Here is a 25,499-nt window from a genome sequence, read left to right as displayed (position 1 = left end):
TATTAAATATTAATTAATTAATTTTTTATATCAAAATATGTTATATAAAAAATTCAATTTCAATTTTACTTTAATTTTTCGCATCTACTTTTATCGAATTTTCAAACTTATATATTTAAAAAAAAATAAATAAATACATACATTTTTGTACAAATTATATTCTGTTTCGGTTTTCCTACAAGTCTTGAATGTAAACAAATATATTACAAATATTCTTGTAGGGTTTTTAACTGTTGAAATATATATAACAATATAAAAAAAATATTTTGCCAAACCCCAAATTTTCGACTAATTGTCAGAAAAAAGTTCCTAAATTGTTTTTAACTTGTTTAATTAAATGTTAAACTTAAACCAGGGCACATAGCATCAAACAGAAAAATATACACTCATTATTCTCCTAAAACAATAAAAACTCGAAATTTTCATAAAAACCTAAAAAATTGCAAACAAAATCATCGAAAATACATTTCCCAAAAAAAATCCCTCAAAAGCACATTCATTTTGTCACACGTCATCATTCAAGCAACACCCAATTGTAGCATCAAGCAACCCTGTCTCTGAACAGGGTGCCCACGAAACATCAACAATTGAGAACATATGTTTTCTCACAAACTGCAATTTCCATGCACACACACCACATGAAATACCCTGTCTCGCCTTACGCAGATATTTTGCGGTCGGGCATTTTTATAGTCTCCTCAAAAAACTAATAATTGTCTAAGAATAAGGCAATTAAACTCCTCGAAAACTATACACACATCTTCGCCAAGCCGACATTATGCTGAGCGATATGAAAGTTGACGTTTTTCATTGTTAACAGCGGTGAAAAAGTGTTTTCAAAAATTATAAAAAAAATTTCCTACTCTAATCACACACCAACGAAAGCGACGACGATACCCCAGCAGCAGCACAGATACAGAAACAACAAGAGGTAAGAATGACACAAAATAAACGACTAATGGAAAAATGTCAAAACTTGACAATGCAAAATGTTGAGAGAGAGAGTAGAACACAGCAACCTGAAAGAAACCAACAACTACAAAAACGGCGCCGGAGAGGGAGAGCGAAACAAGTGTTGTTGCCAGATGTGTGTGGGAATGTGGTTATGTTGCGAAACAAATGGATGCGCGGCAACATGTCAAATTGTGTTTTCGGGCCAATGAAAGCTTTTGATTTTGAATAACAACAGATGGCGCTAAGCAAAATTTGTGGTTGCTGGTGGGAAACGGGCAAATATAATCAAAACTACTTAAAGCGAAAAAGTAATTCGTTTTAAAAAAGAAAAATTCATCTCGTATAAACTTTTTATAAAAAATTCATCCCGGATGAATTTTTCTTTAGAAAAATTCATCGCGGATGAACTTTTCTAAAGAAAATTCATCGGAACTTTTCTAAAGAAAAATTCATCGCGGACGAACTTTTCTAAAGAAAAATTCATCGAGGATGAACTTTTCTAAAGAAAAATTCATCGCGGATGAACTATTCTAAAGATATATTCATCCCCGATGAACTTTTCTAAAGAAAAATTCATCCCCGATGAACTTTTCTAAAGAAAAATTCATCCCCGATGAACTTTTCTAAAGAAAAATTCATCCCCGATGAACTTTTCTAAAGAAAAATTCATCCCCGATGAACTTTTCTAAAGAAAAATTCATCCCCGATGAACTTTTCTAAAGAAAAATTCATCCCCGATGAACTTTTCTAAAGAAAATTCATCCCCGATGAACTTTTCTAAAGAAAAATTCATCCCCGATGAACTTTTCTAAAGAAAAATTCATCCCCGATGAACTTTTCTAAAGAAAAATTCATCCCCGATGAACTTTTCTAAAGAAAAATTCATCCCCGATGAACTTTTCTAAAGAAAAATTCATCCCCCATGAACTTTTCTAAAGAAAAATTCATCGCGGATGAACTTTTCTAAAGAAAAATTCATCCCGGTTGAACATTTCTATGGAAAAATTCGTCCCGGATGAACTTTTCTAAAGAAAAAAAATCATTTCAGATGAATTTAGATGTTTGATTGAATTTAGATTTTCCAAAATTCTTAATGTAATAATCCGTATTTCTCTTTCCAGCTCCCATCTTCGTATCGCCTCAAATATCCTTCCTTTCACATCTCTACTTCCTCTGCCATGTCTTCAGCTCCTGCTGCTGCTGCCACATCCAATACAGAAATCCGTTATGTTACCGAAGTGCCTAGTAGTCTAAAACAGTTAGCCCGCCTGGTTGTCCGGGGCTTCTACACCATTGAGGATGCCCTCATCATCGACATGTTGGTCCGGAATCCCTGCATGAAAGAGGATGACATTGCCGAACTGTTACGTTTCGAAAAGAAACAAATGCGGGCCCGCATCACCACCCTGCGCAGCGATAAATTCATTCAGATCCGTCTCAAAATGGAAACGGGTCCGGATGGCAAGGCTCAAAAAGTCAATTATTATTTTATAAATTATAAAACCTTTGTAAATGTAGTCAAATATAAGTTGGATCTGATGCGCAAGCGCATGGAGACGGAGGAGCGGGACGCCACAAGTCGGGCGAGTTTCAAGTGTACGAATTGTAATAAGACCTTTACGGATTTGGAGGCCGATCAGCTGTTTGACTTCAATACTCAGGAATTTCGTTGTACATATTGTGGGTGTACGGTGGAGGAGGATACCTCGGCCATGCCGACCAAAGATTCGCGCCTGATGTTGGCCAGATTCAATGAACAGTTACAGCCATTGTATGATCTGCTGAGGGAGGTGGAGGGCATTAAATTGGCACCGGAGATTTTGGAACCCGAGCCGGTGGATATTGATACGATAAGAGGGTAAGTGGTGGAGGAAGGTTATTTTGTGAAAAAATGTATGAATTTCCTTTTTGCCTCTTTGTAGGATTAACAAACCCTCGGCGGTGCGTGGCGAGGGCCAACAATGGTCTGGAGAGGCCACGCGAAACCAAGGTTTTGCTGTGGAAGAAACCCGGGTGGACATTAACATTGGTGGTGATGATGTACCCGATACCGTGGCCGAACGTAAGGCCCGCCCCATTTGGATGACGGAGAGTACGGTCATCACCGAGGATAATACCGACAATACAGATGCCATACTCAATGAAGCAGCACAAAATTCCCAACAACCCGGCCTGTCGGCGTGGTCTTCAGCCACCGGAGGCAACACCTCCACCACCAGCACCACAAACAGTACGTTCAACAACAATCGCAAAAAGGAACAGGAAGACATCATGGCTGTCCTGTTGCAATATGAAAAACAACCTGAACAAAAGAAAAACAATAGCAAGGGTCTACGTTTCGGTACTTCCAATGCCAATTCCAGTGATTCGAGTGATGATGAAAATGACATAGAAAATACCAAAATTCGTGAGTAGTCATTCGAGGAAACTCTTTTCAATTTTCTTTATTTAATTTATTTTTGTCGTTTCTGCAGCCAATAACGATGATTACAATAACTTTATTAATTCCGAATCTGAAGAAGAAGAGGATGATGTTCCTTCCGTTTTGGTGGCCGGCCGTCCTCATCCCATTGATCAAATCAATGATGTGCTAATTGGCCAAATGTCTCAGCAGGAGAAGGAGAACTATATACACATATATCAGCAACATTATAGTCATATATATGATTGAAAAACAACTCCCGTTCCCCTCCCCCACCCCCTACCAACCTCCTCCTCCTCAAACCCCCAATCATTATTTTTTTTACAAACCCACAACTCGATGTTCTTTTTTCAACAAACAACTACAACAACAACTATTACTATAATTATATTAATTATTACTATTATTATTATTAATTTTTTTTCATTATATATTTTTTAGTTAATTCTTTATACAAGCCAATAGTGTTTTAATTTTCTCCAATTTAAAAGCCTGACCCTCCACCTCCTCCATCGCCCAAATATTTTCACAATTTTGCTCATCTTATTTTTTTTAATTAAATAAATAATTTTCGTTAAATGTTTATATAAAATAATATTTAAGAGAATGGAAGAGAGAGACAGACGGAGAAGAATGCTTTGAACGAGAAAATATATTTAAAAGAAGAAGAAGAAGTAAAACAAAGAATCAACAAAACAATAAAAAAACTTGAAAATTAAAAAAACACACTTTTTTACTTCTGAAGAAAAAGAAATTCATCCCCGATGAACTTTTTTAAAGAAAAATTCATCCCCGATGAACTTTTCTAAAGAAAAATTCATCCCCGATGAACTTTTCTAAAGAAAAATTCATCCCCGATGAACTTTTCTAAAGAAAAATTCATCCCCGATGAACTTTTCTAAAGAAAAATTCATCCCCGATGAACTTTTCTAAAGAAAAATTCATCCCCGATGAACTTTTCTAAAGAAAAATTCATCCCCGATGAACTTCGCTAAAGAAAAATTCATCCCCGATGAAATTTTCTAAAGAAAAATTCATCCCCGATGAAATTTTCTAAAGAAAAATTCATCCCCGATGAAATTTTCTAAAGAAAATTCATCCCCGATGAAATTTTCTAAAGAAAAATTCATCCCCGATGAAATTTTCTAAAGAAAAATTCATCCCCTAAGAACTTTTCTAAAGAAAAAATCATCCCCGATGAACTTTTCTAAAGAAAAATTCATCCCCGATGAACTTTTCTAAAGAAAAATTCATCCCCGATGAACTTTTCTAAAGGAAAATTCATCCGCCATGAACTTTTCTAAAGAAAAATTCATCCCGGATGAACTTTTCTAAAGAAAAATTTATCCCGGATGAAATTTTCTAAAGAAAAATTCATCCCGGATGAACATTTCTAAAGAAAAATTCATCCCGGATGAACTTTTCTAAAGAAAAATTCATCCCGGATGAACTTTTCTAAAGAAAAATTCATCCCGGATGAACTTTTCTAAAGAAAAATTCATCCCGGATGAACTTTTCTAAAGAAAAATTCATCCCGGATGAACTTTTCTAAAGAAAAATTCATCCCGGATGAACTTTTCTAAAGAAAAATTCATCCCGGATGAACTTTTCTAAAGAAAAATTCATCCCGGTTGAAATTTTCTAAAAAAAAATTCATCCCGGATGAACTTTTCTAAAGAAAAATTCATCCCCGATGAACTTTTCTAAAGAAAAATTCATCCCGGATGAACATTCTAAAAAAAAAATTCATCCCCGATGAACTTTTCTAAAGAAAAACTCATCCCCGATGAACTTTTCTAAAGAAAAATTCATCCCCGATGAAATTTTCTAAAGAAAAATTCATCCCGGATGAACTTTTCTAAAGAAAAATTCATCCCGGATGAACTTTTCTAAAGAAAAATTCATCCCCGATGAACCTTTCTAAAGAAAAATTCATCCCCGATGAACTTTTCTAAAGAAAAATTCATCCCCGATGAACTTTTCTAAAGAAAAATTCATCCCCGATTAACTTTTCTAAAGAAAAATTCATCCCGATGAACTTTTCTAAAGAAAAATTCATCCCCGATGAACTTTTCTAAAGAAAAATTCATCCCCGATGAACTTTTCTAAAGAAAAATTCATCCCCGATGAACTTTTCTAAAGAAAAATTCATCCCCAATGAGTTTTCTTAAGAAAAATTAATCCCCTATGAACTTTTCTAAAGAAAAATTCATTCCGATGCAATTCTGTGAAGAAAAAAACATCTCAGATTCAGAAAAGATTTAACGAGAACCATTTTTTCTTATGAAATTTTCTAAGGAAATGATGATTTTTTTCTTTAAAAAACTTTATCAATGAACTATTTTTATCTCTGATTAACATTTCTATATGGAAAAAAACTCTCGAATGAACTTTTCTGTCTACCCAGGAAATTCCATAACAATTACCATTAGTGTTTTCCCCTCCTTACAGAGCGACATCTGTTAAAATAATAAATCAAAAGCTTGCATGACTAATTTAAAATTCCCAGCACATTTGACGTTGGAAACATTGTTTCCCTCCATCAATGTTGCTAAGCATACGTTTTTCAATGACAATATGGCAACCCTTACTAGCAGCCGTCAAATTGTTTTCCTTCGTTTTTTTCTGCTAGTGTTTATTTATTCGTCAACCATACGAAATAAATTTCCCGCAGAATATCAAAAGATGCGCTAGACACGCAATACGCGAGCAAAAAAATCTTGGCGTAAGCTTTAAATCCATGTGCTTGGTCAAGACAAAGTGTATTACTTTTAATAATTCATTGGTGAAAAACAAAAAAAAAGTAAATCAGCATGACAAATGTGTTGGCCGAGTGAACGAGAGAGAGAGAGAATGTGTGAGAGGAAATAAGAGTGTGCATGAATGAATGAAGACGGAGTATGGTGTGTGTGTGGAAAAAAATAAAGTGAAGAGTTAATAAATTGTTTAAGAAAACTGGTTAAAAAGTCTTTAATGATCAATTAAATGGGAAATATATATTAAAAATGTTTGGTTAATTAAATAAGCAGATACTTTTATTGTTGTTTGGTGTTGTTATTGTGTAAAAAAGTATTTGCACTCACTTCAATTGACACTTGAGAAGCAACATTTTGTTATGCATTGACCCATAGCCACTGACCCGACCAAAGCCAGAAATTGTCAATATATGTGGAAGCCCATAGTCTTTTGTTGTTGTTACTGGAGTGTAAATGTCATCCATAATTCATTGTGTCGCGACTTATCGTTTGTTTAGTATATAATTAGGCTGTGTATGTCAATATTTACACCCCACAACTGAACAACAACAAAAAACACGAAACTCTAACATTTCCTTTTGTGATTTAACTTAATTTCAACTATTGAAGGGGCCATTTTACAATTCAGTGTTTGCCTAATCAAAGAAGGGTGGTCTATTAGCAACCCACCAGAGAATAATTACAACAGCAGTAGAAATAATAATCATTATTAACATTAAATTACGCCGGTCGCCGCCGCTGCTACTGCATCAAAATGAGACCAAAAGTTGACAAAGATTTACTGCCCATGAAGGCGCATTATTTTTTCTTTAATGCTGGTAAGTAACTCCGAAAGAATCGTATGGGAGGGGCAAGAGGGTATTTGTATATTTGTGCCACAACACAAACAACCATAAACATTTGACACATTTTAACCAGCATCATTAGCCTCATTAATGTCCATACACGTATGTGATGTTTTTTAGTTAGTTTTTCTTTTAATAATTGTTATTATTATTACTGTTGTACATTTTTTATAACTTTTTGCTTATTTACTTTTGTCGTGCAAAGTCTAATCACTTCCATACTAAAATACACTGAGACAAGTCAGGGAATTCATTCTAATTAGATGAGTGTTTGAAAGAGAGCGAGAGAGAGAGAGAATAAACATAACCAAACACAAAAGGGGCAGAGAAATAGGAATGCGTGACAGTCGCATATTGCATATTTTGCCGCCAAAAGATCGATCAGCTGTCAATCATTTAGTCAATTCAATAGAATCTTGGCAATTATAAGGCAAACTAATAGAAAATGATAAAAGTTAAAAAAAAGGAGAAAATAAGAAATAAATGGAAATGAGAAGGCCAAAAGTAACATCTAGGTATTGTAAAACATTTACTTATTGGGAAATTCAAAGACAAGATAATTTTTTAACCTTTGAGTGTATAATACTCAATAATACTGGATTTTATTTCAGATTCGTTCTGGATGGCATTTTATAGACAAGTTAATCGGAAAGGACCTTCTCCTTATCAAAAAAAATTTCTATAATTATTTTTGGCAAAGAAAAATAATCTAAGATTGCAAAGGCTCCATGGCAATTGCATATTGAGTAAAAATTGTCAGAAATGGATTTATCTATGAAAGGATTTAACAAATATAAGGATTTATCCTTATAAAATGATTTATCAATCAAGTATTCTGCAAAAAATTGCAACATCCCAATATGATCAGCCAAAACATCGATCAGCTGTCTCATTTAATCAATTCAAGAGTAGAACGTATAGAAAATGATAAAAATTAAAAACAAATAGCTAATGAATAGAGGAAAATTGAAGTGGGAAGGCCAAAGGTAACTTCTAGCCTTGGCGGTTTTAAGTTACATTTCATTTTTGATATGAATCAGGTGTTCCAAAACATACTTTAGCCCTAGTCGCCTAGTCTGTATCAGGACTTAATTGGGAAATATAAGACAAGTATTATAATTTACAAACTTAGAGCATAAAAACTCAATGATAATCTTTTTTCAGATTCGTTCTGAAACGACTATTAAATAAGCCATTAAAGAGAACCAAAAAATCATCTGAAATTACATTTGGCAGAACGAAACTAATCTAAATTGGATTTTTCCATGATAGAGTTTATCATATATGATCCAGGACTTCTTTCAAGTGTCTTTGTGTAGAAAACTCATCGAATGTTACAGAAAAAATCCCGAATATATCCTTCCTTGATACACCAGAACTCATTTAAAACGACTTCTCCTTGAGCACAAAACACTTATTTGCGTCTTTTCACTGAGAAAAGATCATTCGGATGTTTTATCATTGGGGATGAACCTTTCTAAAGAAAATCGCATCAAAGAAAAATCAAAGAAAAAATCATCCGTAGAGTAAGATAAAGTATTTTATAGTAATGTGTGATAAAATAAATATTTGTATTTGTATAATTAAGATTTTTTCTATTTGGTAATATTACATTGTAATGCTATTTTTGGCCTAAAAAGGCTTCTGTGTTACGAAATCTTGAATAAATAAATAAAAAAAAATAAAACTCATTCCCAGATGAATCTTTCTAACGAAATTAATCCCGGAATGTATTTCGTCGTACGAAGAAAACTTATTCTGCATGAAATCTTTTTAAAGAAAATCGTACCCGATTATCTCTCCTTAAGAAATAATATATTCCCGCAGTTTCTTTTCCAAAGAAGAATTAAAAACCGGATGATCTGTCCTGCAGAAATATTAAATAAATTCATCACAGAAGAATATTCTATTGCAGAAAAAAATCAACCCTTGTGACATTTTCTGAAGGATAATTTGTCATCCGATCAACAATATCCCAAATGCAATGTTAAAGAAAAAACTAAGTAAATAGTATCTGTCGGTTTTGTCGACAGATGAATGTATATCCCCAGCCTTGACTTATGATTATTCAAACTCTTGATTCTTTATGGCGGATGTTCCGAAGCAGTTGACCAATATTGACAAACTCGTATCTGACCTAAGACTGATATAGATATTACAAGTTGACAGATTTGGACTATATCGGCTACTCCATGTTCTTCATATGAGCCATTTGCAAATTTTTGGAAAATGTGGAAACATGTGTAATTTAACAGATATAGCGGACCGAAGTATTCCATTTTCATACTTCATCTAATCAAATGGGAAATCATAAATTCCGATAAATTACATATCATATCAGATTTCTGATTAGGAGAAATATTTAGATAAAGCAAGTTGTTAAGAACCGACGAATTGTTTCTCAAGTTATGACAAATATAAATATTGGAAATTGTGACCCTTTTTGGGTGAGGTACCACAAGGGGTTGGCAGATGTATATCATCTTCACAACTGATCTTTTGTTAGCAAAAATGTTTGTGTGTGGGAAATTTAAGGAGATGGATTTGGATGCATTTATTCGCTCTCCTTGAGCCTTTTGTTCTTCAAAATCTTTAAAGCTATGCGGGGAGGTACCAGAAGGAATGGTGCGATCCCTACTACCTTTATATCAGATCTTGTTTTGATAGAAATATTGCGATATGCCAAGTATGAATAGAATCGGATGTTAGTTTCGTGTTTTTTGAGCTTCGTGGATATTCAAAATTTTAACCCTTTGTGGGGGAGGTACCAGAAGGAATGGCCCGATCTCTACCATCTTCATAACAGGTCTTGGGTTAATAAAAATATTGTGATGTGTGTAGTTTGAAGAGAAGCGGTTGCTTATTTCGGATTTTATTATCGTTTTGGTTATTTAAAATTTTAACCCTTTGTGGGGGAGGTAGCAGAAGGAATTGGCCGATCTCTACAATTTTTATAAAAAATCTTGTGTTGATGAAAATATTGTGATGTGCCAATTCTGAATGGAATCAGATGTTAATTTCGCGTTTTATGGGCTTTATGGATATTCAAAATTTTAACCCTTTGTGAGGGAGGTACCAGAAGGAGTGGACCGATATATTCCATTTTCACACCAGACCTTGGCTTAATAAAAATATTGTGATGTATGTAATTTGAAGACTATCGGACTCTTACATCACATTTTATAAGAGTAATAATTATTCCAAATTATGACCCTTTGTGGGGGAGATACTTGTTGGAGTGAACCGATATTGTCCATTTTCGCACCTGCTGTAGCTCTGATGGAAATATTAGGATATGCAGAGTTGAAACAAAATCGGATTATCCTTTCTCTTTCTGTGCAGTAATTTATTTTCTTTGAAAATGTTAACATTTTGTGGCGGAAGTTACCAGAAGGAGTGGACCGATATTTCCCATCTCCGAACTCGATCTAAGTTTGATAATAATATTACGATGTACCAAGTTTGAATCAAATCGGACAGTTATTGTGCGCACCAGCCAGCCAGAAAGATGGATATCACTAGATCGACTCCAAACGTTTGGTCCAAAGAGACCTATGGTCTTAAACCGTTATTTCGATGAGCCACCTTTTTGGCCGTATCAAATGATAAATACCCTATCTATTTAAATGGCTGGGGGTATAAAAAGCTGATTTAATTGCAATTTAAAGCATTTTTTGCTACGTGATTTTTGCGATTTTTTTCCTCCAAATGCCCAAACGATTGTGTTGCGGTTTTAATTGCTTTTTTTTATTATTTATTTATTTTTTTTTAATTTTTGTTGCAATATTGTTTTTCCCAACTTTTCGCCCTAAACTTGGGCCTCAAATTACCCTTAGCCATAGACATTTTTGTCATACGAATCCATTCCATTTTTTTTTCTGTGCTTTTTCGTATTATCAGCTAAGCTATTGCCTACTTCGAAATTCTTATTTACTCAACTCCCTGTATTTAGACATGTGAGCGAGTTAGTTTATTATTCTTTATGTCCAATATATGTAGCTTATCTTGATTAAATTTAAACAATAGTCACTAGAGGCTATACAAGAAATGCAATAACAGTAACTATGCTAATAAAAATAAGCCATTCGTGTGTATGCGCGTGTGTGTATGATCTGTGTGTATATGCAGATAAATGTTTTTAACTGAGTGTGTGGGCGGTAAATTTTGATAAGAGCTTGTTATGGAAAAACAGTGAGTTTTTTTGAGCTGTCCCAGTCATCACAAGTCATTAATTAAATATGCATTTAAAAAAACACACACACACAAACAATTAGGATATTCCACCAAAAACCAGGGGGAACAAATAGACAAATATTTGGTCATCATTTTTTTCATTTCAAAACTGTTTTTTTTTTCTTTTTTGGAAAGAAAAGAATGTTTAATAGACGGAATGATAAGCAACATGAGAAGATAAGCAAAGGGGACAGATTGGAGCCCCTTACTCACAAGAAGCAAGGCATTCATAGGTTGAGATAAAAAAAAACTGCAACAAAGTCAAAAGCCATAATATTTACATTTTTTTCAAAGCAAAGCAAAACATGTCGGAAATAGAATAAGTTTAGATTTGTTCGAATTGGTCAACTTTGGCACGAATTATGGCCTTCAAACTGCCAATGAAACCGTCACACGCTGTGTCCGAATGTTGCTCTGCGGTATTTTTGTCCAATTCCCGGCGAAGCGCTTGCTTGAAGTGATCGTCACTTTGGTATATTTTTTTGTGCCAACCTTACTTTCCTTGCAAAATACTCCAGACGCAATAGTCCAACGGGGATTGGTATCCGGAGATTTTGGTTGGTGGCCATTGTGCGCTGGAAATGCGGCGAGGAGGAACCTCATTTTGTAACCACATTCTTGGGTGGCGCGTGCTGAGTGCGATGCGATGCTGGATCCTGTTGGAATGTCCAAGGTCTGCTGCGGCCAAAATGTTGGCGTGGTCAAGGCTTTAATACACCCTCCAGAATATTTTCGCGATAATATTCGGCATTTATTCCGATGCCATGGTCGATTAATACGAGCGGAGAGCTAGCATCGGCTGTTATTGCGGCCCACACCATCACCATGGCCGGCCCCATCCTTTGCAGCGGAAGAACAGCAACTGCCTAGAAAAAAACCAGGGTAGTCTTGGCACAATTACGTTCAGGATGGTGTAGTCGTCTCAATTCGTATTGGGCACGAATTGATGAAGATGTGCGTGACGCCTGCCCGGCGTGTGATACAGGTCCGCACAATACGCTGCATCTCTTTAATTGCACAGCCAAGCCTACCCAACTCACTTCAGAAGATCTCTGGTAACAGCTCATCAAAGTAGCCGAATTTTTAAACCTGAAGCTGGAACCAGATTAGCAAAACGCAAACACTCACATGTACTACTGCTACAACAACAACAACCATGACCGGCGCTTGAGTTCTGGTGGCCAATTAAAGCTGCACATTTTCAGCTGACCTCTATGGCAAGTAAACACGATCATTTTGTTTGTTTACAAATGGCTGGACAATGAATGTTATCTCATCGGAGACCACCAAATTTGGCAGTTCATCACTTTCGGCCAAGCGAAGCAACTCTTGAGCTCTTTTGAGTCTATTTTCTTTCTGTTGCGGTATAAGTTCTTGCACTTTTTGGAATTTTAATGGCTTTATCCCGAGCTCATTTTTCAATATTTACGAATGGAATATTGCGATATGTTCAGCTCAGGAGCCATTTCAACCATCGTCCACGGCGATGGGGGTTTCGATCAAGTCGCTTCTTTACTTTTCGAATCATTCCTGATGTTGCTGTTTCCTTGTACGAAATACAAAAGATTTCTTCACATTTAAATGCTGGAGTGCTCTAACGATAGCCACCTGTGGTTTTCCAGCCAAATATAAAGAAATCACACTATCACGCTTGAATTCCATCACGAATATTTATACCCTACACCATAAGGTGGTCAGGGTATCATGGTCTTTGTGCATTTGTTTGTAACAGGCAAAAGGAAACGAGATAGACCCATAGTTCCTTTTGATGATCTGCATAGAATCACATTCTGAGTCGATTTATGAATGTCCGTCCGTCTGTCCATGTATTTTTGTAAACAAAGTACAGTTCGCATTTATTGTCCTATCCAGATGAAATTTTGCACAAATCATTCGTTTGGCCCAAGGACGAGCCCTATTGAAATTGGAGATAATCGGTCAAAATTTAGATATAGCTCCCATATATATCTTGGTCCGATTTGCCTTTTATTGTGCACCAAAACGTGTAATATCAGTCCGAATAGTATGGAAATTTGCACGTACGTTCAGATTGGACCTAAAAATAAGTATGCCAAATTTGATCGAAATCGGTTCAGATATAGCTATAGCTCTCAGCTCAGAAAACATTTGCTAAATTTTATCGAGATCGGTTCAGATTTGGATATAGCTCCCATATATAACTTCGTCCGATTTACCTTTGATTGTGCACCAAAAGTCTAATATTTGCCCAAATTGGATGAAATTTGGCACTTACGACCACCGAATTGAGTCTAGAAGCTAGTATGTCAAATTTGGTAAAGATTGGTTCAGATATAGCTATAGCTCCCATTTATATTGTTCATCCGATTTGTTACTTTTTGTCCTCCGCAGCGTAATATGCACTCTGTAACAACAATATTTGGGGAAATATATCAAATACAGCTCAGAAATACATTTGCTAAATTTTATCGAAATCGGTTCAGATTTGGATATAGCTCCCATACATAACTTCGTCCGATTTGCCTTTTATTGTGCACCAAACGTCTAATATTTGCCCAAATTGGTTGAAATTTAGCACTTACGACCGAATTGAGTCTAGAAACTAGTATGTTAAATTTGATCGAAATCGGTTCAGATATAGCTATAGCTCCCATATATATTGTTCATCCGATTTGTTATTTTTGTCCTCCGCAGCCGTAATATGCACTCGATAACAACAATATTTGGGGAAATATATCAAATACAGCTCATAAATATATTTGCCAAATTTTTTTTTGAGATCGGTTCCGATTTGGATGTAGCTCCCATATATAACTTCGTCCGATTTACCTTTGATTGTGCACCAAACTTCTACTATTTGCCCAAATTGGATGAAATTTGGCACTTACGATTGAGTCTAGAAACTAGTATGTCAAATTTGGTGAAGATCGGTTCAGATATAGCTTAGCTCCCATACATACTGTTCATCCGATTTGTTACTTTTTGTCCTCCGCAGCCGTAATATGCCCTCCGTAACAACCATATTCAGTAATATGCCCTCCGTAATATGCCCTCCGTAACAACACATCTTTTCCCCATCATCTCCCTATTAAGTCCAAAGTTGAATATCCTCACACTTCTGCATTCAAATACTTCCTTCCTCTACCCTCACATTTGTTTATTGTGTCTCTCCCCAGCCCCATCATTTGTTATTATACCTATTATTAATAGCCTAGCCAGACAGCAATGCTCTTCCTTTTGATTTCGTTGATGATCATTCCATTCAATCAATTAAAACCTACATAGCCCTCTATTGGCCAATTGCACACAAGCGTCGGAATGTCAATCTAGATTAAAGAAATATGATTGAAATAGGCGACTAATTGAATTTGTAACCATGCTTTTTGGTTTTCGAAAAGTCTTTTTTTTTTTCAATACCAATTGATTGTGGCTGATAAGATTGCTCGCCAAGAGACCAACAAAAAAAAAAAAAAAAAAAAAAAAAAAAAAAAAGCATTCAAAGACCTTAAAAAAGTAAATAATGCAAATAAATAAATTTTGGGAGATTGGAATATTTTTCAAAAATTTAATGGCTTTTATGGAGCCTAAATGGTTTTCCCTGCCCATTTCAATTTCAAAATTGATAAGAATTATTGAATAAAGTCATAATTTGAAAATGTTTCAATATTATAATCACAGTATATAGTTCTCCACATACTTAGATTTTATTCGAAAATTATGAAAATCAATTCTACATTCAAAATTTTCTTGAAGCCTTCAAAATTTCAGACTTTTGAAAATTCAATTACAGAGTGAGGTTAAAAAAAAAACTGCAACAGAGTCAAACGCCATAATTTTTACATTTTTTTTTTAAATTTTATTGAATGAAAGCAAACCAGTAAAGAAAGTCCTAAAGTCGGGCGGGGCCGATTTTATGATACCCTTTGCTAACTTAGTAGAGCTCCACATAACAATTAAAAGTTTTTATGGGAGAATTCAATCATGCACCACGCTATGATTATAATTATAATTTAAAATTCAAAGGACTAAATATGCCGAAGCATTTGTATCTTTTAAATTCGGACTTGTATTGCCCATTTGGTGCGAAATTAATTTGAAATCGGATAAAAATATATATATGGGAACTATATAAAAATTTGAACCGATCTCGATAAAATTTGGCAAAGATATTTCTGAGCTGTATTTAAAATATATTTCCCTGAATATCGTTGTTACGGGGAGTGCATATTACGGCTGAGGAGGACAAAAAAAAACAAATCGGATGAACAGTATGTATGGGAGCTATAGCTATATCTGAACCGATTTCGATCAAATTTGGCATACTAGCTTCTAGACTAAATTCGGTCGTATGTGCCAAATTCCATCCCATTTGGACAAATATTAGACGTTTAGTGCACAATAAATTGTAAATCGGACGAAGTTATATATAGGGGAGCTATATCCAAATCTGAACCGATCTCGATAAAATTTAGCAAAGGTATTTCTGAGCTGCATTTGATATATTTCCCCAAATATTGTTGTTACAGAGTGCATATTACGGCTGCGGAGGACAAAAATAGCAAATCGGATGAACAATATATATGGGAGCTATAGCTATATCTGAACCGATTTCGATCAAATTTGGCATACTTATTTTCAGGCCTAATTTGGTTGTATGTGCAAAATTCCATACTATTCGGGCTGATATTACACGTTTGGTGCACAATATAAGGCAAATCGGACGAAGATATATATGGGAGCTATATCTAAATTTTGACCGATTATCTCCAATTTCAATAGGGTTCGTCCTTGGGCCAAACAAATGTTGTTTGCAAAATTTCATCTCAATCGGATAATAAATGCGACCTGCATTTTGTTCACAGACGGAATACATGGACAGACGGACGGACAGACGGACTGACATGCATAAATCAACTCAGAAAGTGATTCTATGCAGATCATCAAAAGGAACTATGAGTCTATCTCGTTTCCTTTTACCTGTTACAAACAAATGCACAAAGACATAATACCCTGACCACCTTGTGGTGTAGGGTATAAAAATGTTGGAAATAGCATCAATTTTTAGAATAAGTCTAGATTTATTTGAATTAGTCACCTTTGGCACGAATTATGGCCTTCAAACGGCCAATGAAACTGTCACACGCTATGCCCGAATGTTGCTCTGCGGCATTTTGGCCCATTCCCGGCGAATGGCCAATGGCCACCAAAATCTTCGGATATTGTACCGTGGAAGTGGTGGCACTTCAAAATGTAAAAAATTTACTATTATTTTGAAAATATATTAAAGTTTTTGAATAAAAAATACCTATCCTGAAACTCCAAAAAATTAAGTTTTAAATTTTAAAATTTTCATTATCGTCCCCCTTTTCAGGCACTGCACCGGTTGTACCCTTTATGCCCACCCTGGCCAAACAATTGGGCTATTCAAATGTAGTTGTGGGGACCATGTATGCTATATTGCCGGTAATTGGCATGCTGGCCAAGCCATTATGCGGATTTATAGCAGATCGGTAAGTATTTTTCAAAATTTCAATTTTTTAGAAAATTATTTCAAATTTTCCAATTTTTTTCCCCTTCAGATACCAACGGCATCGCAGCCTTTTTATAGCCGCTGAAATTCTAACCGCAGTTGCCTTCTTTGCCATTATGTTCACGCCCGCCATTCCACAACAGCTGCCCTCGGTGACCTTTCATTGTCATGCGGGTGGGGCGAATTTTCATTTTTGCACCGAAGATCAGTGCACGTTAAACGAAATCGAGCGAGACTATCAGGACAAGGCATTAGCATGTAAGCTTAATTGTCCCGCCCAGGCCTTTATGTGGGATATAATATGCAAAGACTGGAACACTACCGGACTGTGTCCGCCCCCAAATGATAATGCAGACATAGATATAAGTGCCACATTCACAAATCTCCTGGTGGAAAGAAATGAAACCTCCAATGAGGGTTGTGTTTTCTTCAGTGTGCCGCACATCCATGCCGAAGTGAATGGCCACAATGCAACGATGTATTGTCCCAGCGACAAGCCATATTTCAGCAGCATCTGTTCCATGGATTGCAATGACACCTATTTGGATAGTAAAATAGCCGATAGTCCGGTGATAAGTACCACAGCGGCCATGGGTTTATATCAATTCTGGTGGTTCTTTGGTATGTTGATCATATCATGGATTGGTATGGCGGCTGTGGTCAGTATTGGTGATGCCATTTGTTTTGGCATATTGGGTGAACGGGCCCATTTGTATGGCAAACAACGTCTCTATGGTTCGGTCGGTTGGGGTATATTCTCCATTTTGGCGGGGGTTTTGGTGGATAAGATGTCGAATGGTGTCGAAAAGGATTACACCATTGTCTTTTGGATGACAGCCGTGCTAATTGGTTTGGATGTTGTGGCCTCAATGAAATTGAAGGTAGGTTTTTTTTTTTTTTTTGAGAAAATTAGATATTTTGAATATCAAACTTTTTAGGATTAGGAACTTATATAAAATTCTTTAAACCAAATATTAAAAATTGTCAATTTCACAATACTTCACATATGGAGACTTCAAAAGAACAATCAGGAGTATTTTCTTTTAAATTGGCAATAAACCTTTTGACAACCTTTCTATTTTTCCCCACAAATCCACGATTATTTTGAACCATTTGGCAAAAAATTTTGAAACTTTTATTTTCGAATTTCACTTGAATTGATTTTATTTGTATCATTAATAATACAGTAATGCACAAAACAATGAAAAAATCTTCAAATTTGCATTTTCTAAGAACTCTACACAAGTGTAGACTTTAAAATAAGGATCAGGGGTGTTTTATTTTCATTGCCAGTTATTAGCAAATTATTCAAAACAACATTTCCAAGGAATTTTGAAAAGTCTCCACTTTTGGAGACTTTTTTAAATTTCTTGGAAAAGTGTTAAACTACTTTATAGAGGTATATTGAACATTAAACAATCAAAAAATCTTCAAAAATTATATTTCTAAAAACTCTACACAAGTGTAGACTTTGTAAAAATGCTCTAAAATTATTGCCAATGATAATATAACCATTGTGCATAACTAATTTTCATTGCTAGTTATCAGAAGATTATTCAAAACAAATTTTCAACCAATTTTAAAAACTCTCCACTTTTGGAGACTTTTTTTAAATTCCTTGGAAATCTGTTAAAATACTTTATATACATATTTTGAACATTAAGCAGTCAAAAAACCTTCAGAATTTCAATTTTTAAGAACTCTACACAAGTGTAGACTTGGTAAAAATGTTCTAAATTTTCTAGTATTTATTGCCGATGATAATGCAACTATTGTGCATAATTTATTTTTATTGCCAGTTATCAGAAAATTATTCAAAACCACATTACGAGTAATTTTGCAAAGCCTCCACTTTTGGAGACTTTTTTAAATTTCTTGGGAATGTATTTAACTACTTTATTGATAATATAATCATTGTTCATAATTTATTTTCATTGTCAGTTGTTAGACAATTATTCAAAACAAAATTTCACCCAAATTTTAAAAACTCTCCACTTTTGGAGACTTTTTTAAATTTCTTAGAAATGTGTTTAACGACTTTATAGACATATTTTGAGCATTAAACAGTCATAAAACCTTCAGAGTTTCAATTTTTAAAAACTCTACACAAGTGTAGACTTGGTAAAAACGCTCTAAATATTTTTGTTTTTATTGCCATTGATAATGCAATTATTGTGCGTAATTTATTTTCATTGCCAGTTATCTGAAAATTATTCAAAACCACATTACGAGCAATTTTGAAAAGTCTCCACTTTTGGTGACTTATTTAAATTTCTTGAAAATGTGTTAAACTACTTTGTAGATATATTTTGAACAATAAACAATCAAAAAACCTTCAACATTTCTATTTTTAAAAACTCTACAAAAGTGTAGACTTTGTAAAAATGCTCTAAATTTTTTAGTGTTGATTGCCAATGATAATACCACCATTGTGCATAAATTATTTTCATTGCCAGTTATCAGAAGATTATTCAAAATACCATTACGAACAATTTTGAAAAGTCTCCACTTTTGGAAACTTTTCTAAATTCCTTGGAAATGTGTGTTACTACTTTATAGACATATTTTGAACAATAAACAGTCAAAAAACCTTCAGAGTTTCCATTTTTAAAAACTCTACACAGGTGTAGACTTGGTAAAAATCCTCTAAAATTTCTAGTATTTATTGCCAAATTTGCATTTTCTAAGAACTCTGCACAAGTGTAGAGTTCAAAATATGGATCAGGGGTAATTTATTTTCATTGCCAGTTATCAGAAAATTATTCGAAACAGCATTACGAGCAATTTTGAAAGTCCCCACTTTTGGAGACTTTTTTAAATTCCTTGGATATGTGTTAAACTACTTTATAGACATATTTTGAATAATAAACAATCAAAAAACCTTCAAAATTTCTATTTTTAAAAACTCTACAAAAGTGTAGACTTGGTAAAAATGCTCTAAATGTTCTAGTTTTTATTGCCAATGACAATACAAACATTGTGCATTATTTATTTTCATTGCCAGTTATCAGAATATTATTCAAAACAAATTTTCAACCAATTTTGAAAACTCTCCACTTTTGGAGACTTTTTTACATTTCTTGGAAATGAGTTTAACTACTTTATAGACGTATATTGAACAATAAACAATCAAAAAACCTTCAAAATTTCTATTTTTAAAAACTCTACACAAGTGTAGACTTGGTAAAAATGCTCTAAAATTATTGCCAATGATAATATAACCATTGTGCATAATTTATTTTCATTGCCAGTTATCAGAAAATTATTCAAAACCACATTACGAGCAATTTTGAAGTCTCCACTTTTGGAGACTTTTTTAAATTTCTTGGAAATGTGTTAAACTACTTTCTAGATATATTCTGAACAATAAACAGTCAAAAAACATCAAAATTTCTATTTTTAAAACTCTACACAGGTGTAGACTATGTAAAAATGCTCTAAATTTTCTAGTTTTTATTGCCAATGACAATACAACCATTGTGCATAATTTATTTTCATTGCCAGTTATCAGAAAATTATTCAAAACCACATTACGAGCAATTTTGAAAAGTCTCCACTTTTGGAGACTTTTTTAAATTTCTTGGAAATGTGTTTAACGACTTTATAGACATGTTTTGAAAATTGAACAGTCAAAAAACCAAAAAATATTATATTTTTAAAAACTCTACACAAGTGTAGACTTGGTAAAAGTGCTCTAAATATTCTAGTTTTTATTGCCATTGATAATACAATCATTGTGCATAAATTATTTTCATTGCCAGTTATTGGAAAATTATTCAAAACCACATTACGAGCAATTTTGAAAACTCTCCACATTGGGGGACTTTTTTAAAATTCCTTGGAAATGTGTTTAACTACTTCATAGATATATTTTGATCATTAAACAGTCAAAAAACCTTCAGAGTTTCACTTTTAAAAACTCTACACAAGTGTAGACTTGGTAAAAGTGCTCTAAATATTCTAGTTTTTATTGCCAATGACAATACAACCATTGTGCATAATGTTTCCATTCATTTTCGAAAGTCTCCAAAAGTGGAGACTTTTCAAAATTTCATAATTTTAATTATTTTGATTGAATTTTTCATAAATTGTATTTCGTTGCATGATATTAAACAATTTTTTCTTTATAAAAATTATAAAAATATCGAGTTTAGAGCCCAAAGTAAAAAAGTTGTATAGAAATTTCGAGATTCTTTAAAAATTGAAAATATTTTAAAACAGCAATATTAAATTTGAGTGTTTTGTATTATTTTAAATTTAAAATTGTATTTTTCATTTTTTTTTTTGCTATAATAAAATTGATTTGAAGGTTATACTTTGCTTTAAAGTTCCGAATAGCGATTTGTAATAATTCTCCACAAGTGGAGACCTTTTAAATATTGAGCAAATATGCTTACTTTCATTGTAATTTACTACCGAAACATTTTAAACAGTATTTCAAGTGATTTTTGAAACTCTCCAAAAGTGGAGACTTTTCCAAATTGCATAAAATTTTATAATTTTAAGGAAAATACGTTTAAAAATTTTACGTACAGCCGCATTTCAAGTGATTTTAGAAAGTCTCCAAAAGTGGAGACTTTTCCACATTGCGTAAAATTTGATAATTTCGAGAAAAATATGTTTAAAAATTCTAATTTTTAATGTTTTTTTTTTCATCTCTGATCTCTCTCTCTTTACAGCACACCCAAACCCACTTATCGCCCAATATCCTCAAAGATGTGGGTCAAATGTTCCTCTCCATTCGATGTTTGATCTTTTTTATATGGTGCATCTTCATTGGTCTGGGTACCGCCCTCATTTGGAACTTTTTATTTGTACACCTGGAAACGTTGGGCGGCTGTGATGCCACCTACATGAAAACGCTACAAGGTTTTGTTATGTCCATTCAATGTTTCTGTGGAGAATTGCCGTTTTTCTTTTTCTCCGGTTGGATTTTAAAGAAAATCGGTCATGTGAATGCCATGAGCATGGTGCTATTCGGTTTCGGTGTACGTTTTATATTGTACTCTATGCTGCAGGATCCATGGTATGTATTGCCCATTGAGCTGCTGAACGGTGTGACCTTTGGCCTATTCTATGCAACAATGGCTTCGTATGCGAGCATTGTTGCACCGCCTGGTACGGAGACCACAATGCAGGTGAGTAGATGGAATTGCAAATGCTTTCATTTTTGGGGGAAGCCCCATGGGGTTCCTTTTGATTTTTATACCCTTAGACATGTGACTAGAGAGGTTATATAACATTTGATACGGTCAAAACGTGCCTCATCGAAATAACGGTTTTAGACTCTAGGTCTCTTTGGATGAAATCCATTTCAGGTAATTTGGAGTCGATCTAGGGATGTCCGTCCGTCTGTCTGGCTGGCTGACTGATACGCACCATAACTCTCGATGGGAGTATCCGATTTGATACAAACTTGGAACATCGTAATATTATTATCAAACTTAGATCGAGTTCGGAGATGGGCAATATCGATCCACTCCTTCTGGTACCTCTCCCACAAAAGGTCCAAATTTTCAAAGAATATAATTTTCTGCACAGAAAGAGAAAGGGTACCCCGATTTTTCTCCAACTTTGCAAATCTAAATATTTCCATCAGTGCTACAGCAGGTGCGAAAATGGACAATATCGTTCTACTCCATCAAGTACCTACCTCACAAAGGGTCAAAATTTTGAATATCCATGTAGCTCATAAAACACGAAATTAACATCCGATTCCATTCAGACTTGGCACATCGCAATATTTCTATCAACACAAGATCTATTGTAAATATGGTAGTGATCGGACCATTCCTTCTGGTACCTTCTCCACAAAGGGTCAAAGTTTCGAATAACAGAAACGATTATAAAATCCAAAATAAGCATCCGGTTCTCTTCATATTTCACACATCAAAATATTTTTATTAACCCAAGAAGATAGAATACATCGGTCCACTCCTTCTGATACCTCCCCCACAAAGGGTCAAAATTTTTAATATCCATGAAGCTCCTAAAACGCGAAATTAACATCCGATTCCATTGAGACTTGGTACACCTCAATATTTCCATCAACACAATTTCTGTTAGAAAGATGGTAGAGATCGGTCCACTCCTTCTGGTACCTCCCCCACAAAGGGTCAACATTTTTGAATATCCATGAAGCTCCTAAAACACGAAATTAACATCAGATTCCATTGAGGCTTGGAACACCTCAATATTTCCATCAATACAAGATCTATTGTAAGGATGGTAGAGATCGGACCAGTCCTTCTTGTACCTCCCCCCACAAAGGTTCAAAATTTTGAATATTCATCAAGCTCATGAAACACGAAATTAACCTCCGAATCCATTCAGACTTCACATATCTCAATATTTTCATCAACATAAGATCTGTTATGAAAATGGTACAGATCAGACCAATCCTTCTGGTACCTGCCCCACAAAGGGTTAACATTTTGAATAACAAAAACGATCATAAAATCGGAAATAAGCATCCGATTCTTTTCAAATTGGACACATCACGATATTTTGGTCAGCCCGAGATCTGGTGTAAAGATGGGATATATCGGTCCACTCCTTCTGGTACCTCCCCCACGAAGGTTCAAAATTTTGAATATTCTTGAAGCTCGAAATTGACATCCGATTCCATTCAGACTTGGCACATCTCAATATTTCCGTCAACACAAGATCTGTTTTAAAAATGGTAGAGATCGGACCATTCCTTCTGGTACCTCGGCCACAAAGGGTTAAAATTAGGAATAACCCAAAACGATCATTAAATTCGAAATAAGCATCCGATGCTCTTCAAATTAGGCACATGACGATATTTTGGTTAGCCCAAGATCTGGTGTAAAGATGGGATATATCGGTCCACTCCTTCTGGTACCTCCCCCACAAAGAGTCAAAATTTTTGAATATTCATGGAGCTCATAAAACACGAAATTAACATCCGATTCCATTCAAACTTGACAAATCTCAATATTTTCGTCAACACAAGATCTGTTATAAAGATGGTAAAGATCGCACCATTCCTTCTGGTACCTCCCCCATAAAGGGTTCGAGATTTTGAGAAACCAACCTCTTAAAGAAAGCGAAACAATCATCCAAATCCATCCATCCATCTTCTCAAATTTGGGGGTATACATACATCTGTCGGCAAAACCGACTGATACTATTTTATGTCTTTTTTTTTTTTTTTTTTTCAATTGTCCATTTTTATTTTTGTTTTTTTTTTTTTTTTTTTTTTTTTTTTTTTTTTTCAATTGTCCATTTTTATTTTTGTTTTTTGTTTTTTTTTTTCTTTTTCAATTGTCCATTTTTATTTTTGTTTCTTGTTTTTTTTTTGATCCATGTTGTCGGAGAGATCTTCTTCGGTCTATAAAAAATGTTCCTTTAGTTTCCTTCGATGAGTTGTTCCCAATCGATTTTCTAATAGTTTTTTGTTTGCCTTTCAATTTGATTTCAATTCATGATTTAGTTCATGCCTTCACCATTGCCCTTTATTTCCTCTCATTTGTATCCCATTTTCTTATTCCACCTTCAATTTCCATTCTTTGATATTCACCTAAAAAAAGAAGAAGAAAAACTTTGTTAGAAAATTCAAACACTTCAAAAACAACATCCATCATCGTCATCCACATCAAATGAAAGCAAAATGTCCAAAAAAAGCCAACTTTGAAAGAAATACCAGCATCAACGTTAAAGTTGTTAACTCTCTCCACGACACGTCACGTCATGAATGTGCAAAAGGGAATTGATGTTTTATTTTGATGTTGTCTGGTTACAAAGTTAAATAATCCCATTTAGAGTTACACACACGCACACACGCATGAGAGTGTGTCTGCCTGTGTCCACTTCATTGTAAGTTGACGTTGTTTATCTGCTCTCATCTCTTTCCTTCCCATGAGAATACTCCGTTATGTGTCTCATTTGATGATATCGGTAGGCTACTCTCATCTCCCCCAACAAAAGGAATGCAATGGCAATACTCCGTTAAGTCGCTCATCGGGGTGTGTGTATGTGTGAGAGAGTGAGTAATGTGTGTTGACTTTTTGAGATCCCTGGCCGCACACAACAACGGCTGTATTTTCTTCTTCTTCTTGGTCTTTATCTTTTTGCTCCTTATTTTCTTTGAACTAAATAAAATATTAAATGGAACAGTTTGGCGTCCAAATGTCTGGGCCGTCAATATAATTTTACTTTTATTTTTATGGGTATTTACTTCATCTACTTTTTCCAACACAGAGAGAGAGGGAGAAAATAATTCCCCCCAGAAAAACAAAAATAGTCAACAAATAGAAAAAAGGAGAGCGGGAAATGTAAGGAATATGGCCACACATTACCTTTTTCTCTGCATCTTGCCCCTGCAGTTGTTGTTTACAATAACGTACGCTATTGAACTTTGGTAATCCCACGCGCCAGAGGAAAACAAAGAAACAGAAACATGAAAAGAAAAACTAAATCCTTGTAAAACAAGGACATGGCAAGCTAAGTACCAAAGAGCAATGACAGCATCAACAACAAAAATAGAAATGGACCAGCAAGTAGCAGCACCAGCAGCAACAATGAAATGGAATCTCAAGTACCGAAAAGCATTAAACTAAAAACAAAACAACAATAACAACAACAATAACAACAACATAAGAAAAAACTTTTAATGTCAAACATAAAGACACTTCTCCGGCTCTGAGTCACACACACATGCTCTTTGAGGTAAGCGATTTTAATGAGTGGGTGAAAGTAATGGTAATGACTTGTCAGAGCCCAAAACGGAGGAGCCTAGATTAAAAATAAAACAAAAA

General features: G+C 34.6%; 2 protein-coding genes across 2 annotated transcripts; both read left to right on the top strand.

The window, feature by feature from the left end:
* Window positions 1-471: 471 nt before the first annotated feature.
* On the top strand, window positions 472-4,100 carry LOC131806351 (general transcription factor IIE subunit 1-like). The gene is made up of 4 exons (XM_059130369.1): window positions 472-931; window positions 2,076-2,812; window positions 2,877-3,361; window positions 3,429-4,100. The coding sequence occupies exons 2-4, from the start codon at window positions 2,133-2,135 to the stop codon at window positions 3,623-3,625; spliced, it is 1,362 nt and encodes a 453-aa protein (XP_058986352.1). The 5' UTR covers window positions 472-931; window positions 2,076-2,132; the 3' UTR covers window positions 3,626-4,100.
* A 1,911-nt stretch (window positions 4,101-6,011) lies between these two features.
* LOC131806340 (major facilitator superfamily domain-containing protein 6-A-like) lies at window positions 6,012-25,034 on the top strand. Its single transcript, XM_059130331.1, has 6 exons — window positions 6,012-6,138; window positions 6,742-6,950; window positions 16,561-16,699; window positions 16,769-17,600; window positions 21,399-21,857; window positions 24,943-25,034. Exons 2-6 carry the CDS (start codon window positions 6,887-6,889, stop codon window positions 24,994-24,996), a joined length of 1,548 nt encoding a protein of 515 aa, XP_058986314.1. The 5' UTR covers window positions 6,012-6,138; window positions 6,742-6,886; the 3' UTR covers window positions 24,997-25,034.
* Window positions 25,035-25,499: the final 465 nt, after the last annotated feature.

The sequence above is a fragment of the Musca domestica genome, unplaced genomic scaffold (assembly GCF_030504385.1).
Source record: "Musca domestica strain aabys unplaced genomic scaffold, Musca_domestica.polishedcontigs.V.1.1 73, whole genome shotgun sequence".
Taxonomy (NCBI): domain Eukaryota; kingdom Metazoa; phylum Arthropoda; class Insecta; order Diptera; family Muscidae; genus Musca; species Musca domestica.
This window is presented reverse-complemented; position numbering and strand designations above follow the sequence as displayed.

What these genes read in the sequence shown, in the direction of transcription:
- LOC131806351 (XM_059130369.1), top strand. Translation starts at nt 2,133, where the DNA reads ATGTCTTCAGCTCCTGCTGCTGCTGCCACATCCAATACAGAAATCCGT. An exon ending in GATATTGATACGATAAGAGG is followed by an intron (nt 2,813 to 2,876) that starts GTAAGTGGTGGA and finishes GCCTCTTTGTAG; the next exon opens with GATTAACAAACCCTCGGCGG. An exon ending in CATAGAAAATACCAAAATTC is followed by an intron (nt 3,362 to 3,428) that starts GTGAGTAGTCAT and finishes TCGTTTCTGCAG; the next exon opens with CCAATAACGATGATTACAAT.
- LOC131806340 (XM_059130331.1), top strand. Translation starts at nt 6,887, where the DNA reads ATGAGACCAAAAGTTGACAAAGATTTACTGCCCATGAAGGCGCATTAT. An exon ending in TGCGGATTTATAGCAGATCG is followed by an intron (nt 16,700 to 16,768) that starts GTAAGTATTTTT and finishes TTTCCCCTTCAG; the next exon opens with ATACCAACGGCATCGCAGCC. An exon ending in GTACGGAGACCACAATGCAG is followed by an intron (nt 21,858 to 24,942) that starts GTGAGTAGATGG and finishes TTTCCAACACAG; the next exon opens with AGAGAGAGGGAGAAAATAAT.